The sequence below is a fragment of the Hipposideros armiger genome, unplaced genomic scaffold (assembly GCF_001890085.2).
Source record: "Hipposideros armiger isolate ML-2016 unplaced genomic scaffold, ASM189008v1 scaffold_283, whole genome shotgun sequence".
Taxonomy (NCBI): domain Eukaryota; kingdom Metazoa; phylum Chordata; class Mammalia; order Chiroptera; family Hipposideridae; genus Hipposideros; species Hipposideros armiger.
This window is the reverse complement of record NW_017731633.1, coordinates 832,543-849,028: the sequence shown is the minus strand read 5'-3', so window position 1 is coordinate 849,028 and position 16,486 is coordinate 832,543. Positions and strand designations below refer to the sequence as shown.

Below are 16,486 nucleotides of genomic sequence, written 5' to 3'. Positions count from 1 at the left end.
TTCAGGGCGCACGTGCACACACAATGGGTCCAGTTTCAGAAGTATTTTATATAAAGTCACAGTGTCAGAACTCTGGTAGAAAACAGGAGAGGCCAAGGTGAGGGGAACATCAGTTCAGGAGGTATCCATGGTTTCTCCTTCTGTGGGGAGCAAGACGGTCAAGTGGTTGCTGTGGCCCAGAGGCCAAGGCCTGAGCTCTCCAGGCTGGGCTCCCTCCCTCCTCTTCCTGTGGGTGACCACTGAGGGCAAGTGGGGACATGGATAGACACTCACTGAGTTCATTGAAGAGGAAGGCGTCCTGGTACTCCTTCATGTACTGCGTGGAGCGCGACTCATCCAGAAAGAGCGAGTAGACCCGCTTGATGTCATCAACCTGCACTTCTGTGCCCTGAAGGGGGATTGTGAGACCTCAGTGGGGCCCCTCCCTATGAGGTGGGGCAAGGTGGGGACTCTGAAGCCAGACTGCCTGGGTTCAAATCCCTCCTCGACCACCTCCTGGCTGTGGGCCTAGCCTCTCATTCCTTAGTTTCTTGATCTGTAAGATGAACTTAACAGTATCAACTTGCAGTCAACAGATATTTACTGAGCACCTACCATGTGTTAGGCCAGGAGATACAGATATAAACCTGAGACCAAAGTGCCCTGCCTCTGAAGATGTATGTTCTAGGACTAAATGCAACAACCCACTCAAAGCCCTTGGAGTAGTGGGTCACTCCCTCAACCTGGTCCCCTGCAGGCTCCCTTAGCTGGCTGACCTTGCGTTTCCGGCACACCAGGCTGGCAGCCGTGATGAGCTGGATGGCATAGCGCAGTGAAGTCTCTAGCCCAATGCGGGTCAGCACCGTGTAGGCGTCCTCACTCATCTCCACATCTTCCTCCTCACATCTGTGGGCACATGAAGGCAGGGGGCTCAGCCAGGGCCAGGCCTCTGACTGCAGCAAGCTCTCGGCCCTTCTCCCTGGGCACTACATGACCTCCAGGGGGCACATGTGGTCCCAAGAACCACAGAATGCTAGAAGGGCCACTGAGGCACAGGCGGGGCCTCCCTTCTCTCCCCGATGTCAGTTACCAGCCCTTCCCTTCCTTCCCCACAAGGGCCCTGACCCTGGATGGGAAGGTGCTGCCTGGATGCCTGGCCCCACCTCTTGCAGATCCAGTGACCTTGGGCCAGTCAAATCTCCCCCACATCTCACTGTCCACATTTGTCAAACAGAGTGGACACCAGCCCTGCCTGGACCTGCCCTGGAATGCCAGGTGGCCCTGCCCGCACCGGATGCGGAGGATCTGCTTCGTGTCCTTCTCGCTGTAGGGAGAGGTGGAAACGATGAGCAGTCGGTCCAGCAGGTCGATGGGGATGCCGTGGGGACTCTGGTAGCTGGTGCCCCGGATCCTGCGAAGCAGGGGGAAGGGAAAGCTGTCAGGGTGATGCTCCCAGAACCTGGATCTCCATTCCTTCTACTTGGGACACCCCAGCCACCCCAATCCACCACAGCCCACTCACTGGGCCAAATACCACTTAACCTTCAGCTCACAGTTGGCGTCATGCCTAACTGCGCAGCCTTCCCCAGACTGCGTCAATCCTGCTGTCGAGCCTGGCTGGTTTTAGCTAGATAGCTATGTCCGGGATTACTGGATCAAGGTCCCACTCCCCTGCTTGACAGGGCTCCACAAGGGATGGGATCGTGTGGGTTGTTTCTTGCTGCACCTGGCCCAGCACACAGCAGGCGCTAGGAAGTACAGGTGATTCTAGTCACTGGCAGGAGTTACATTCTACAAAGTGGGGGTGAACAGGGTACCATTCAGGAGCAAATCAGTGCTCCTACGGGAAAATACACGGTTAGGTTCTTGTGAGCCTTTGGTCCCTATATTTTTGTCAACCAAACAGTATATAACCTGGTTTTATGTGTTTATGTTTACAGACACCTTATTTAATATATATTATCGACTCACTCCCATTCGACTCACGGCCAACAGCACTGTAACTCATGCCTGAACCACGCTCATCTAACACACACGTTTTCTCCATAAGGCACATCCGAGCCTTCTTGCACTTAGGAATACAGGACAGCTGGGGGCTGTTTTAAACAGCAAAATCACCACCAAAAAGCATAAAATGTGACAAATATGGCACTAAATCATGAAAAGGACACTTGTTTACAGCATGTGAATTGAAAGTAGGAGGCAGAGTGTCACCTTGTTTGACCTTAGTTTGGAGTATCTGCGCCTGGCAACTCAAACCTTTTGCCACTCTGCACATGTCTGCAAACACCAATTTGGGGGCTACTGATATATTTTTATCAAGTAAGTAGATTCACAAATGCAGAATCTGCAAATAACAAGGGGTGACTAAATTTGCTGCCTCTCACTGGAGTCATCCTGTGGCAACTTCCCACGTCCTAAGCTGCAGCTGCTACAAACGCTCTCAGCCAGTCTCCTCTAGTCCTCAGGCCTTTGGAGATCAAATTTTATATTCAACCCTGGGCAGGTTGGCAGGCCTTGCTGTCCTCACCTGTAAAATGGGGCTGAGACAATATCTACCTCCTGAGCTTCTTTTGAGGGTCCAAGCAGTTCATCCGGGAAAAGTGCTGAGCACAGAGCCAGGAAAAACCTGTCACTGCCCCTACCAGCCATGTCCCTTTCTTCCCTGAAGTGATACTAGCCCCACCAGCCAGTTTCAGGGGGCAAATGGCTGTAGCACTGGAGATGACATTCCCCCGCCTCCCACACTGCCAGGCACAGCCACAGCCATGCACCAGAATGGTGCAGGACAACGGGTCTTGGTGGAAATGCTGGGTGCAGCCTCCAGTACCTGGGAGACCTACTGGGGGTGCTGTTTGCTCCCCACTTCCTTCCCCCTTCCTGTGGGCTGAAAAGTAGATGAGGTGGGGAAGAGAGCCTGCTGGGACAGCAGGGCATGGGGCACTGACAACACCCTAGGCCAGGGGTTCCCAAGCTTTATCGGAGCCAGGTGCCCTTCATGTCTCAGGATATTTTTCCACAGTATCCTTAGGCCAAAAAAACTCTAAGTTATGTTCCATTTATTATGTAATTAGGTCTGAGTGACTTAATTGGTTTGTGCAATGTCCAACACATTATTGTGCTTCCCTCAAAAACTTAAAACTATCCCATAAAATTCTTGTGTTTTATGCAGCACCCTGGCATGCCTCAGCACACAGTTTGGGAAAGATAGCCTTAAAGGGATAAGGGAACAAGAAGAAAGAAAGAATATAGTCCATGGGCTTCCCTGTGGAGCAAAGCTGCCTACCCGCCCTGACCATCCACCTACCTTGTTTAAGGGAAAAGTACAACCTCTCTCTTGGGCCACAGTACTTATGTAGCCTGATATGAGCCCCTAAGTTCATACCTTCCTAAAAAGGTGTTCAACGAATGTGCCTTGTCTACCCTGTGGGTATACCTGCCGCCCAGAGAACCCCATTTTCCCCAGAGGCCTTTGAGAGGGCCAGCAGCCGGCTCACCGGGTGATGCCACGGTTGGTGGCCATGATGAGGACAGGCGCCATGTCGCTCTCCAGGGCTCGGTTGAGGAAGGAGAAGCTCTCGATGTCCAGCATGTGGACCTCATCGATAAACAGCACCTGCGAGCCATCAGGGCATGTGTCCAACCCACGAGCCATGCCACCTCTTCTCCCGTCCCCTCACCCCAAGCCGCCTGCCCAGCCATGCCCAGTACTCACTCACCCCAGGGATAATCTCCGCCTTGCCCTCCTCGCGCCACTCAGCCACCTTGGCATTGATCTGCTCTCGGACTTCTGACTTGATCTCTCCTGTGTCACCTGTGGGAGGCAGGAGTGGCATTGGGGAGGGTGGTCAGACAGGAGACAGGGATCCAGGGCCAGAGGGTGGATGAAGGCGGAGGAAACTAGAATGCCAGCAACAGTGGGGAGGGGGTCCAAGACTGGAGTGGCAGAGTGACAGGAGGGAGAGGGAATCCGAAATATCCCCCTACAGAGAGAGCCCAGGAGTGAGAGAGGACAGGGCCAGGACCTGATCAGACCACCTGAGAGAGGGACTCAGCAGCAAAGAGGGGGAGGGTCGAACCACACACAGATGGAGAAAAACAGAAGGTGGCCAACAGGGACTGAGGAAGAGGACAGAGTCATTGTCAGACATGGCCATCTGGGAGGACAGACAGGAGGATGGGTGAGGGCGGATAGGGCCTCACCAGAGAAGAGGGCCAGGAAGCCCTGCGTGCGGGAGTTGATGACGTCAATCTCATGCAGGGACACCGTATGCACCACCTCCTTGCGTTTCTGGAGCTCCCCGTCTGGGCATTGTACAAACTTGGTCTGTGGGGTGAGGGTGGCGTGGAGAGTTGGGGCGGGGGGGGTAGAGACAAAGGCAGAGAAAAGCATGAAGGGGGCCCACAGGGACTCTGTCTGGGCAAGATTGGGGATCCCTGGAAAGGAACTGGGAATCCAGATGGGGGTTAGCCAGAAACCCTAGGCCCAGGAGGTAGTCAAGACTAGGCATTCAAGAGCACTGAAGGATATGGGGGTTCCTGGGGGATCTCGGAAACTAGGAACACAGGGCCAAGTTCAAGGGCCCCACTGTCCTAGAGGGTACAGGAAAGAACCAGGAGTACCACCGGGGCATGGGGTTGGGTGACAGGAGGATCCAGACACTGTAAGCCATGGGGGTGATAGAGGAGAGGGAAATATCCTGGTGCCTGGAGTGGGGGGAGGGATCTCCAGAGCCCTGGCCCACCTGGGAGCCCATGGCATCATAGTCACGAGCGCGTGTGAAGGAGCGGCCCAGTTTGGAGATCTTGCCCGTGGCCTTGTCGATGGTGATCACGTCCCTGCAGGGGGAAGGAGGGTGAGAGTAAGGAAAGGAAGGCGCCCGAGCTCCCCTTCCCTGGGCGCCCTGTGCGGCCCCCGCATTGCTCACCCAGCCTGGACCTTGTCCTTGGTCAGGGACTCGATCATCTTGGTGCCCAGGTCATATATGGTCTCCATCTCAGTGGTCTTAAGGGTCAGCTTGCCCACCTTGGAGCCCTGAGAGCGATGACATACCAGGCAAGGGCTCAGAGAGGGCCCCAGTGCCTTCCCAACACAGCTGCTAATGGAGCATGACACAGGAAAACTTTGGGGGTGATGGGCGTATTCACTGCCATGATCGTGGTGATAGCTTCGTGGGTGCACATGTACAAGCATGTCAAAATGTTAACACCTTATAAACTTTCAATGTGGGGGGCTTATTGTATGTCAACTGCACTTCAGTAAAGCTACTACGAAAAACCCAGTAAACAAACAAAAACCTAAAAGATAGTCTATAAAAACAACATAGGCCTGAGGTCCCACAGAATGGCCAAGGGGGTCACACTCTAACACTCCTTTTATATACCAAATAAAAGGTGTTTTTTGTCAATCGCAAACCCAGAAAACAAAGCTAAGCTAAACAAAGCTAAGCTAAACAAAGCTAAGAATACAAAAATGCCACTCCCCCGTCGCCACGTGATAAGCACAGTCAACACTTCTCAGGGCTTTCCCAGCATATCCAACTATCTCATTTCTTTTAACTGTTTCCACAGTGAGCTGCTCCTTTTGTAAGGACAGATGGCAGGACAAAAGGGCTGGGACTGGAAAGGGAGTTAAAGGTAGTTTTGTTTTTCTAATTTTTAAAGGGAGGCTGTTACCATGGATTTCTCCTGTAATCAAAATTTAATTTAAAGAACTAGCTTGGGAATAGCTTTCTCTATATTTAAATATTCTCCTACTATATTTTTAAAATTCAAAATTTAGTTGCCTATAGATGGGACTAATTTAGGAGGCTGTTTACAGGGGTTAAAAGTGCAAGGCAGGGCCGGCCGAGTAGCTCAGTTGGTTAACAGCTCACTCAAGAGTTTGAGCTCTGAGCAACAGCGGTTCGATGCCCGGCCCGAGCTGAGCAGCCGCTGAGCTGCCAACAGGTGGCAGGATGGCTCAGCTAAAAAAATAAAATAAAATAAAAGTGCAAGGCAACGTAATTATGCACTTAAAGTCTATTTCCATTGAAAATGAGGAGCAAATGAAAAAACAGGAGGGTGTCCATATGACAAGACGTAAAAACAGAAGGTGACTCTGGGTTAGGTCAATAAGCTTGAAGCATGTTTAAGTTTTCCTTTATTAGGCATTTTACTAGCAGCTGTAACTTAATATTTAAGAAAGAACTACAAACATGGATGAACCTCAAACACACCATGCCAGGTGGAAGAAGCCAGACAACAAAAGGTCACACCTTGTAGGATCCCATTTATATGAAATGTCCGGAATAGGCAAATCCCTAGAGACAGAAAGCAGATTTGTGGTTGCCAGGTGGTGGGGGGGGGCGGGGGCAGAGGGAAGGGAGAGTGACCTTAAAATGGTTAATTGATGGTTAATTTTATGTTAAGTGACTGTGCCTCAATTAAAAATAGAGACTGACAGATAAACTGTAAGGTAAAGAAAGAGATGAATGGGGAGACAAGACCATGAAAAGACTTAAGAGACATGAAATTTAAAAAAAATGGGTGGAATAAGCTATAGTGTCTAAGAATGCAGAGTTGGACGACAAAACTGACAACACACAAAGACGTGATAATGGGTGAGGGTGGCCACTTCTGTGGGGACACTTGGGCGGGGGGTGGATGGTGAAAGAGGAACAAGGAAGGGACTCAGAGCTGGGGGACTGACAAAAGTTCTGGTTTTTTATCTTGGTGGTAGGTAATGAGGGTATTTGCTTTAGAATAATTTATTTGACTACACACTTCTTTCACATGTTTCTTTGTATCTGTTTTATTTTACCCCAAAAAAGGTTTTAAAAAAACAGAGTTAGCTTTAAAAAAAAAAAAAAGGAGAGAATCGCATCCGTCACATAAGCTGGACAGGAAATGCCTTTCAGTACTAAGCTAGTACTAAGTTGCGTGTTTAAGCCTAACTGTTAGGAATTCACTGTGAGAAACTTCCAGACCTTCTCTTATTCCACCATTTGGTTTTAACTGCTCACCGTGTCCCTTACAAATGGATGAACTGCTGTCAATTCAAATGACTCCTACCACAGGCATGCAGATGCTCTAATCTGCAGCTCGAACCTTCCGTGGGGTTTTGACCTCAGCACAGAACTGACATCCTGACCCTTCAGCCCTGGAGGTAGCCCTAGACTCAGGCACACTCACCGTCCCTGTTGCTGGCCGGTCAATCTGGATCTCCACCACCTCCCCTTCGATGATCTCAGTCTCTTCCCTAGCAAGAGAGAAGATCTCAGGAGGGCTCCTGACACCCGCACCCTTGGGAATTGCTAGCTCCCATGAACCCTTGGGCACACAACAAACTGGCCAGGGCAGGGGTAGTCCCAAGGCTGCTGGCAGCTGCTCCATCCCATGCTTACTTGATGCGAACACCGATGGACCTCCGGAAGGCCTGTGTCAGTGCCTCTGTCTTGCTCATCTCCAGGGAAAAGATCTCACTGCCAGCGATGGCTGTGAATGGAGTGTCTGGGCCTAGGGCCTGAGCCATGCCTGGGAAGTAGGTAGTCTGGGTTAGTGGGGGCGGCCGTGGTACCAGGTCCCTAACACCATCAGGATAAATCAGCTTTTTGTGCTATGGGGCAGACAGGGTGACGTGAAGAAAGCCAGAGAGAGAAGGCCTCATCAGGAGGCCTGGGTTAGAAACCCACCATCTAGAAGGTAAACTTTATGGCCCTATAATCTTGCCAAACCTGTCCCCCCAATCTCTCAGAGCTGTTTAGCCTCAGGGCTTGGGGGTACCAAGCAGGCATGGAGGCCAAGGGGCTGAAAAAGGAGTTAAAGAGTGATGGCTCTGGAGCCAGACTGCCTCAGTTCAAATCCCGGCTCCACCACTTGGTGGCGTGATCTTGAGCCGTCTGCTCCTCAAATTGTGTCTCCCTCGGTGTGATGGCGACAATAACAGAGCAGGTGCTGGCACAGGACAGCATTGTGCATGGGAGTGACGATGAGGGCGGGCAGGAATGGAATGACAGGGTGCTCAACCGTGACCTCATCCCATGGCCTGGAACCAGCACAGGAGCAGGCCTTCTTTACGGACTGAGGTGTGGCCTGGCTGGCAGACAGCAAGGCTGTCCCTGCAATGACTCCAAGCACTGAGCTGCCCTCCTAGCACCCTGTCCCGAGTGCTCTGCTCAGCTCTGGGCCAAGTCTCACAAACAGGAAGTCACTGAACCCTCCTGACCAATGTGAAAGTGGGGGACTCTTCCTGGTCCCCTTTTCAGATGTATACCATGCTCTGTGCTTGGGTATCCTGCTCCCTGTTGTCTGTCCAGGGGACTTCCAGACACCCTGTAAGTCTTAGATCAGGTACTAACCTATATGGGAAGCCTCTCCTCACAATTGCTACCACCTCCCTCCACTCCAGTAGGGTCAGGAGCACACATCACCCTGGAAGGGACTGTTTCCATAACCACCTCCCACAGACAGGAAGCTCCTTGAAGTCAGACCTGTGGTCTTACTCATCTTTGTGTCCTCAGTGTCTGGTCCAGGGCCTGGTACTCCAGGGCACATGAATGAGTAGTGCTTTGTCTTAATTGAAAACCTGGTTGTTACCTTGATTCTCACTGCCTGGCCCCTCAGTCTGAGCTTAAAGGTGAGAGTGAGTGGAAAGAGAGGAGAGTCAAGGAAAGCTTCAACAAGGAAGAGATGCCTGAGTAGGGTTTAGAAGGATGGATAAGAGTTCAACACGGAGAATGAGGAACAACTGTAAGTAAAATGATCTTAAATCGCTAGTGGATTGCAAAAGAGACTGCTCGTTATCTACTCAACGCCCATCTTCTCCTTTCTTAGTTCTAGAACCCCCATTTTATTAAGGTAGCAATGGTTCAAATTAAAATATGAAAACATGTTTTAATGTCTCACTCTCCCTTGCAGCAGAGTGTGACCATATGATTAGGTTCTGGTCAATAAAATATCAATAGAAGTGCGTGGGACTCCCAAGACAAGTCCTTACAGGGAGCTACCTCTAAGAGGTAGAACCTCTTTACAAGTCCTTTCTTCTTCCTGCTACAGGGAGTATGGGTGGGAAGGCTGGAGCATAGGCAATCCAGCCCTAAATCGGTAGATTTTTCTACATGAGAAAGAACCCTGAGTGTTTAAGTCACTGCCATTTTGGGTTGTCGGTTAGATGTGACTGAACCTGACCCTGATTTACATGGAATGAAATATCTGGTGAGACCAGAAAAGCTCCTATCCCAAGAGGTCTCTTACCCATGGCGATGGCTGTCTTCCCAGTGCCCGGCTGGCCGGCGATGAGGACAGCCCGCCCAGCGATCTTCCCTTCCCGGATCATCTCCAGCACGACACCAGCTGCCCGCCGGGCTGCCAACTGCCCCACCATGCCCTCGGAAGCCTGTGGGGCAGGAGACCACACCAGGTGACTTTCTACGGGGCTACCACCGCATTCCTACCACCTCCCAGCTAGTGAGATGAAAGTGGACGTTGTTCGCGTTGTAGGCGGCGTGATCTTGAGACGTCTGCTCAAGATCGGGGAAAAAGCCAAAAAAGTCTTTTCCACACAATTTTTTAAGACCAATAAAACTCTATGTGTGGCTGAATTTTATAAATATGTAACCAAAGGTCTGGAAGGGCCCCCACACTTCCTGGGGCCCTGGGTACCCTCCACAAACTTCCCACCCCACCGCTGGGCCCTACCTGCCGCGGCTCCAAGGCGTCATCGAGCCCCAGCCCCCGGATGTGGGAGTGAGCACCTGTGGGGCAAGAACCAGAAGACATGGTTACTGGCCAGCTTGTGGATACGTGTGGCGTGAGATGAGGGCCCTGGCTTCCTCCTTGGCCAAATGGGGGGCCCAAATCCCCTCCTCACTAGGAGGATGGCTGGACACCCTCAGAAAACAAGAGCTGCTCTTAGGACACACAGTAGCCAAGACCAAAATCACAGAGACCTGGTTAACCACATAATCGAATCAGCAACTAACCAGGGAGATCACAATTACTCTGTGTTTATGGCCTAAGTGGCCTCACAGGTTCTAATTTCATTCCATGTAACCACGAAAAACAACAGTCCCAGCTATTATCACCCAGGAGTGCTTCTGGGTTCAATAACAAACCCCAGGCCCTCATGCAGGAAGGGAGCACAGAGAGGCTAGGTCCCTTGCCCAAGATCACACAGCCAGTGAGAGGTGAAGACTTGGGGTTTCAACACTTTACACTAAACTAGGGCTGGGCAAACTACAGCCTGTGGACCAGCCACTTGTTTTTGTAACTTTACTGAAACATAGCCACGTCCATTTGCTTACACTGTCTGCGGCTGCTTTCCCACTGCAACAGCAGAATTGAATATTTTCCAGAGAAAAGGTTTACTATCTGGCCTTTTAAGAAAAGATTTGTCGGGGATTAAGAAATTGTGGTACATTTATACAATGGAGTATTACTCCGCCATAAAGAAGAATGAAATCATAACATTTGGGACGATATGGATGGACTTACAGACTATTATGTTACGTGAAATAAGTCAGTTGGAGAAAGACAAATACCATATGATTTCACTTATATGTGGAATCTAAAAAACTGAATGGGCGAGGAAAGTGAACAAAGGTGGTCTCAGAGATGTGGGGGTGCAGCTGATGGCTGTTGGTTGTGGGGGTGGGGATGAGGGAGAGAGGGAGGGGGCTGGACAGCATAAATACACAGCTGCAGTGTTGCCATGGGGGACAGTTCGAGGTATGTAATTGATAATGTTGTGAATATTTTGTAGGGTGTCAGGTGGTCACGTCTTGCATCATGAATGGGGAAGAGGCTTGATCACTGCACTGTACACCTGAAGCTGATGTTGTATAATATTGTATGTCAACTATAAGTGAATACATATATATATATAGTCATAGGACGTGGAGTATAGTGTGGGAGTGGAGTCAAGGGATTTGTAATAGATATGTATGATATTGGGGGGAAATGGGGCAGCGGATTGGGGGAGGGGGGTTGTCACTTCGAGGGGTAAAAAGTATAACTATTGCACTGTGTTGTTCAGCTGAAACTAATTCTAAAAAATGTGTATTTCATAGTAAAAAATAATTTAATAAAAATAAATAAATAAATAAAAGATTTGTCGGACTGGTGGAGTGGCGCGTTGGTTATGAGTTGGCTTGGGATGCCAGCTCTGAGCAGCAGGGCCCGGTTCTGACCCCACATGAGGGCCAGTGATGCTGTGCCCTCTACAGCTAAGATGGTGAGCAACAGCTCAACCTAAAGCTGGGCTGCCGTGAGTCACCAGCGAAGGTGTAAGCTGCAGTGGGCAGCTGGCCAGCAGCGGGCGTGAGCTTTCGTGAGCTGCCGTCAGCCGCCATGAGCAGCCGTCCAATGGAGAGCAAACAACTGCCTCACCCTGGAAGTGCGCAATGATAATACCAACATGGGCCAGTGAAGTGATGTCCTCCACAACTAGACTGAAGAACAAAAGGACAGCAACTTGTCTGTTCTCCTCACCCAATTCCCCAATAAAATCTTTAAAAAAAAAAAATTTCTCAACCCCTACACTAGACTGTGGGTTCCCCGAGGGCAGGGACTGGGTGCCACCAGGGTTTACTGGGTCCTCAGCTCCCAGCAGTGCTGAAATCACATCAGCAGCTGCATGTTAAGTGCTTTACCTTGTTGAATCAAGTGCACTATTCTACCTCCATTTTGCATATAAAGAAACTGAGGCACAGAGAGCAACTAGGCCCTTACTAATTGGCTCAGAAATGGCACCCAGAAATATGTTTCCAGAACCCATACTCACAGCCACAGGCCCTTTAAGGCACACGTCAGAGATATTGCGGGTTCGGTTCTAGACCACCGCAATAAAGTGAGTACTGCAATAAAGTGAGTCACACAAATTTTTGGTTTCCCAGTGCATAGAAAAGTTATGTTTAAACTAAACTGTAGTATGTTAAGTGTGCAACAGCATTTTTTAAAAAATTTTTTTGTCTAGCAAAACGATGTACATACCTTAATTTACATATACTTTATTGCTAAAAAATGCTAATCATCATCTGAGCCTTCAGTGTCATAATCTTTTTGCTGGTAAAGGGTCTTAACTTCAATTTGTAAAACAAATGCAATATCTGTGAAGCACAATAAAGCAAGGGGTGCCTGTATGGCCTCACTTGGAGGCACTGAATGAGTGAATCTGAACAAATGAGTGCAGTCTCCTCCCTGCAAGGAAAGCTCTTTGTGAAGGCTGCACCCTGATGGCCCCACTATTCTGACTTCCTATTCCTAAATCCATATCCATGGCTCACTCGCTGTGTGAGCTGGGATAGGTGACTTGACTGCTTTGAGTCTGTTACCACAGCTAAAAGTGGGATGACAGTCACAACATGCACCTCGTGGGGCTACTGTGAGTCAACGGGATGCAAGCTCATGCATTCAAATGGTTATCTGTTGACATCTCCTCTGCCAGGAGATGGGGACACACACAGCTAGGAATGAGCCAGGCCTGGTCCCTGACCTCACAGAGCTAATGTCCCAGTTTGTGCTGGGTGTATGGGACGCTCAGTTCTGAGCCAACCCAGGAAGCACTCAGCAAATCTCCATTTTTATGGCTTCCAAGCAGGATACCGGTACACCCAGGAGGCCCACAGGGTAGCCAAGCCTGCAGCAGTGCAACCTAGGTTTGGGGTCCGGCATGGTCCCCCATATGCCATCTGACCCCGCTCTGTAACTCAGGATCCTCCCCCATCTGACGGGATGGTGCACAGGCTGCCTCCCTCTTGGGGTTCCTGGGCAGGCTAGCTCTTCAAGGGTGCACGGGCCATGCAGGGTCTAGATCCTGCCTCACTCACCGATACGCTCGATCCTCGTCACATCACGGATCTCTGGGACCTTGGTTGTGGCCGTCTGAGGGTGGAGGAAGATGCGTGAGAAGAGCCCTGTGGTCCCAGTTGTCACCAACTCCTCTGCCTCCTGCCACCTCCCATGAGAAAGTCCTTTCCACTCCTTCTCCCCACAAGGAGGCCGACAGCCCCAACACCAGTCATTCCTATTCTTCTCAGCTGTCACTGACTAATGCTGGTTGGTTGACCCCAATCCACTCTGAGTCCCAGAAAGCCAAGGACTGTGTCTATCATCTATAGTCCTTCCCTATAGCCAAGCACATACTTGGTGCCCAGGAATTATTTGGCGAAGGAAGAAGTCCTCACTGCCTCCCATAACTCTAAGGACAGACACCAACACAGAGCTGGCATCAAGCTAGGCATGGTCTGGCAATCCCCCAGCTCTCTGTCACTAGGCCTTTGCATGTACAGGTCCCTGAGTCCAGCCTGCTCTTAACCCCTTACCAAATTAGATCAAGCTTTGCTCACTAAGGGAGGCCCGCCCTGATCTCTGCTTCTGCCAGGCTAGTTCTAGGGTCTCTGGATGTCCAGACAGAAGAAAGGGCTTCCCTTGGAAGTCCAATCTCCCTGTGTAATCTCACTTTCATGAGGGAGACTGTTGGATCCATGTTCTTGACTCCAATGGATGTGTGTCCCATGAAAAGCACAGCCCACACCTCATTTGTTCACCTCGGGACTCAATGTTTGGAGTTTGAATGACTGATGTACTAAAGAACTGAGCTCGGGCTGGCCAAGTGGTGCATTGGTTAGGAGTTGGCTTGGGACACCAGCTCTTAGCAGGACCCCAGTTCAGATCCCACATGAGGGCCAGTGACGCTGCGCCCTCTACAGCTAAGATGGTGAACAACAGCTCGACCTGGAGCTGGGCTGCCGTGAGTCGCCAGTGAAGGTGTAAGCTGCAGTGGGGCTGGCCAGCAGCGGGCGTGAGCTTTCGTGAGCTGCCGTGAGCCACCGTGAATGGCTGTCCAATGGCCGGCGACTGATCTGCCTCCCCCAGGAAAAGCACAATGATAATACCAACATGGGCCAGTGAAGCGACATCCTTCACAACTAGACTGAATAACAAAAGGACAGCAACTTGTCTGTTCCTCTTCCCCGATTCCCCAGCGCTGTTCCCCTACCCCAATTCCCCAATTAAAAAAAAACAACTCTTAAAAAAAAAAAGAGCTGAGCTCATTCAAAAAGCATGTACTGAGACCTCCTGTGTCCCCAGCTCTCCTGAGAAGCTAGCCACCATCCCTTCTAATGGTGGGGAGAGAGATGAGTAAACACCACCTTGGATAATAAGAGAATCCACTGGAGATCCAGTGAATAATGGCATTATTCATAGCCAAAAGGTGGAAACAGCTCAAATAAACATCAACAGATAATTGGGTAAACAAATGTCGTATAGCCATACAATGGAATATTAGCCATAAAAAGGAACAAAGTTCTGATCCATGCTACAACATGAAAGAACCTTGAAAACATTATGCTGAAAAAAGGCAGACACAAAGGCCACATGTTGTATGATTCCATTCATATGAAATGTCCAGAACAGACAAATCCATAGACAGAAAACAAATTAGTGGATTCCTAGGGCTGGAGGTATGGGAGGATTAAAGGGTGATAGCTAAGAGGAATAAGGTTTCTTTTTGGGATGATAAAAATGTTCTAAAATTGAAAGAATACACAACTCTGTGAATGTACTAAATGTACGTACTAATGTACTAAAAATGTACATTGAACTGTACATTTTAAACAGGTAAATTGTATGGGATGTAAATTATGTCAATAAATCTGTTCAAAAAAATCTGGTGGTGGGTACTTGACTGTCTGCTATATTATTTTCTGATACTTTGGAATATGTCATAATTTCTAATAAGGAAAGGGAAGCCTAAGAAGCCAGCATACTGACCCAGCTCCTTGGCCACCTGTTCCCAACTACCCAACCCAAGGAAACACTCCTCTCTCTGGAACCAAGAGTTCAGACTTCCTGACTTCCACATGGTCACAAGTCTCCTCCCTCACTGTTTGTAGGCCCTCCCACTTACTCTCTCCTCATAGGAGGTTGGAACCCAGGAGCATTGGCCATTGCCCCCAAGCGACTATCAGAAGACTCAGAACATACCCCCACATACTCCTACATAGCCTAAAAGACCCTACTTGAGGCAATCCCAACACAGACAGACTCACCTCCTACAAGGCCTTTCTTTTCACCATAAGCCTCTCCGACCCCCTGCTGCCCACTAACCCCATGGAAACAGGGGTCCTTTTAAAACTCAGCACCCACCACCACCTCATACCTCCAACACTTCATCCACACCAATGGGAACTGGGTTTTAGGAGTATGGCCATTGCCCTTTCCTCTTTTGCTTATTTATTCACCCACTTGCCATGGGAACAGCAACAGACTCAAATTTTATCCCCTAGGCACCAGTGGCTCTCACCCCACCCTCCCCCCATCTTGGCTGGGGTCACCATGGGAACCTAGGCATCTAGAAGCCCAGTCCAACCCCTAAGCCAAGGCCACACCCCTTCTCTATTCAGATGTTTCTTGAACAAGTACTTGGAGTCAGGTCCAGTGTACCTGGTCTCTCTTTATGGAGTTCACATTCATTCATTCAAAGACTCAAGTGATAGTTTATTGAACATCCACACCAGGCATGCCCCACTGACACCCTCTGGGTTTTCAACCCTCTCTTTTTTGGCTCAAGGCTCACTAAGCGACTCCATGCTCTCAAGCACACAGGTCCTGCCTGCGCTTCTCCCTTGTAGTCACGTACCACTCACACCATCAGTAACCCAAGACTCCTGGATGGCTTGGAGCCCAAGACACTACAACCCTCAACAGACTTTAAGGCAAAGAACTGCAAAACTAAACACTGATTGCGTCCAGAGGACTGCAAGTTGGGAGTTGCTATAACATGATGGGGTCAGATCTCACCATTTAGACCGTAAATACCCACTTGAACCCAAGATTCCGGGATCCCAGCCCTTTCTTTTCTCCTCCCTCAGACCCAGGAGTCCAGGTCCAGGCCCAGCCCTCCTCCCTCAGACCCAAGAGTCCAGGCCCAGCCCCCTCCTCCCTCAGACCCATAAGTCTAGGTGCAGCCACCTTACACCTCAGACCCAGAGGTTGGGCCCCTAATTCCCTCCTCCCTCAGATCCAAGATTCCTGGCCCCCAGCCTCCTCTTTCCTTAAACTAGGGAGAGCGGGTGCACTGCTCAGTGCTCCGCACGCCGACTCTTACCACTGTTGCCATGATGCTCGCCAACAGCCAATATCCTAACGGAAACGGAAAGGCACTGGGAGCGAGGGGTTCTGGCCCTTCTAGACTGCCAGGTCCTCCAACAATCTCGGTGGTTCCTCATAAATATGCAAACTCTCCTTGTAGGGGCCAGGCATCACTTTATAGGCGGAAACTGCTGGGTCAGTTCCCAGCGCCTCTTGGCTCCTCCTCCTTTTACCCAAACCTCCTTGCCGAGGCCGATTGCAAAATTCTTAACTCTTCTTTGAGCAAGCACACGTCCCCCACGCTCTCTTTCCTCCTTATCCCACCCACTTCCCTCACCCCCACTAAGCTTCGGATTGACAGAGCTCAAGGCCAATCAGCTAGCGCAGCGACCGCTACGCCTGTGGCGGGGCAAATACGCTATCTGCCAATGAA

General features: G+C 50.2%; 1 protein-coding gene across 1 annotated transcript; it reads right to left on the bottom strand.

Moving 5' to 3' along the window:
• Positions 1-28: 28 nt before the first annotated feature.
• RUVBL2 (RuvB like AAA ATPase 2) lies at positions 29-16,342 on the bottom strand. The gene is made up of 15 exons (XM_019658121.1): positions 16,070-16,342; positions 12,786-12,840; positions 9,658-9,713; positions 9,214-9,355; positions 7,365-7,494; positions 7,153-7,219; positions 4,908-5,014; positions 4,725-4,818; positions 4,183-4,306; positions 3,699-3,793; positions 3,477-3,595; positions 1,271-1,390; positions 756-885; positions 274-388; positions 29-140 (listed from the first exon to the last, which is right to left on the bottom strand). Exons 1-15 carry the CDS (start codon positions 16,079-16,081, stop codon positions 115-117), a joined length of 1,392 nt encoding a protein of 463 aa, XP_019513666.1. The 5' UTR covers positions 16,082-16,342; the 3' UTR covers positions 29-114.
• Positions 16,343-16,486: the final 144 nt, after the last annotated feature.

Bases quoted from the DNA above. Each gene is read 5' to 3' on its own strand.
- RUVBL2 (XM_019658121.1), bottom strand. The intron at 3,794-4,182 runs GTGAGGCCCTAT...TGCCTCCCACAG, and splicing joins CTTCCTGGCCCTCTTCTCTG to GTGACACAGGAGAGATCAAG. The intron at 1,391-3,476 runs GTGAGCCGGCTG...CCTGCTTCGCAG, and splicing joins ACCAACCGTGGCATCACCCG to GATCCGGGGCACCAGCTACC.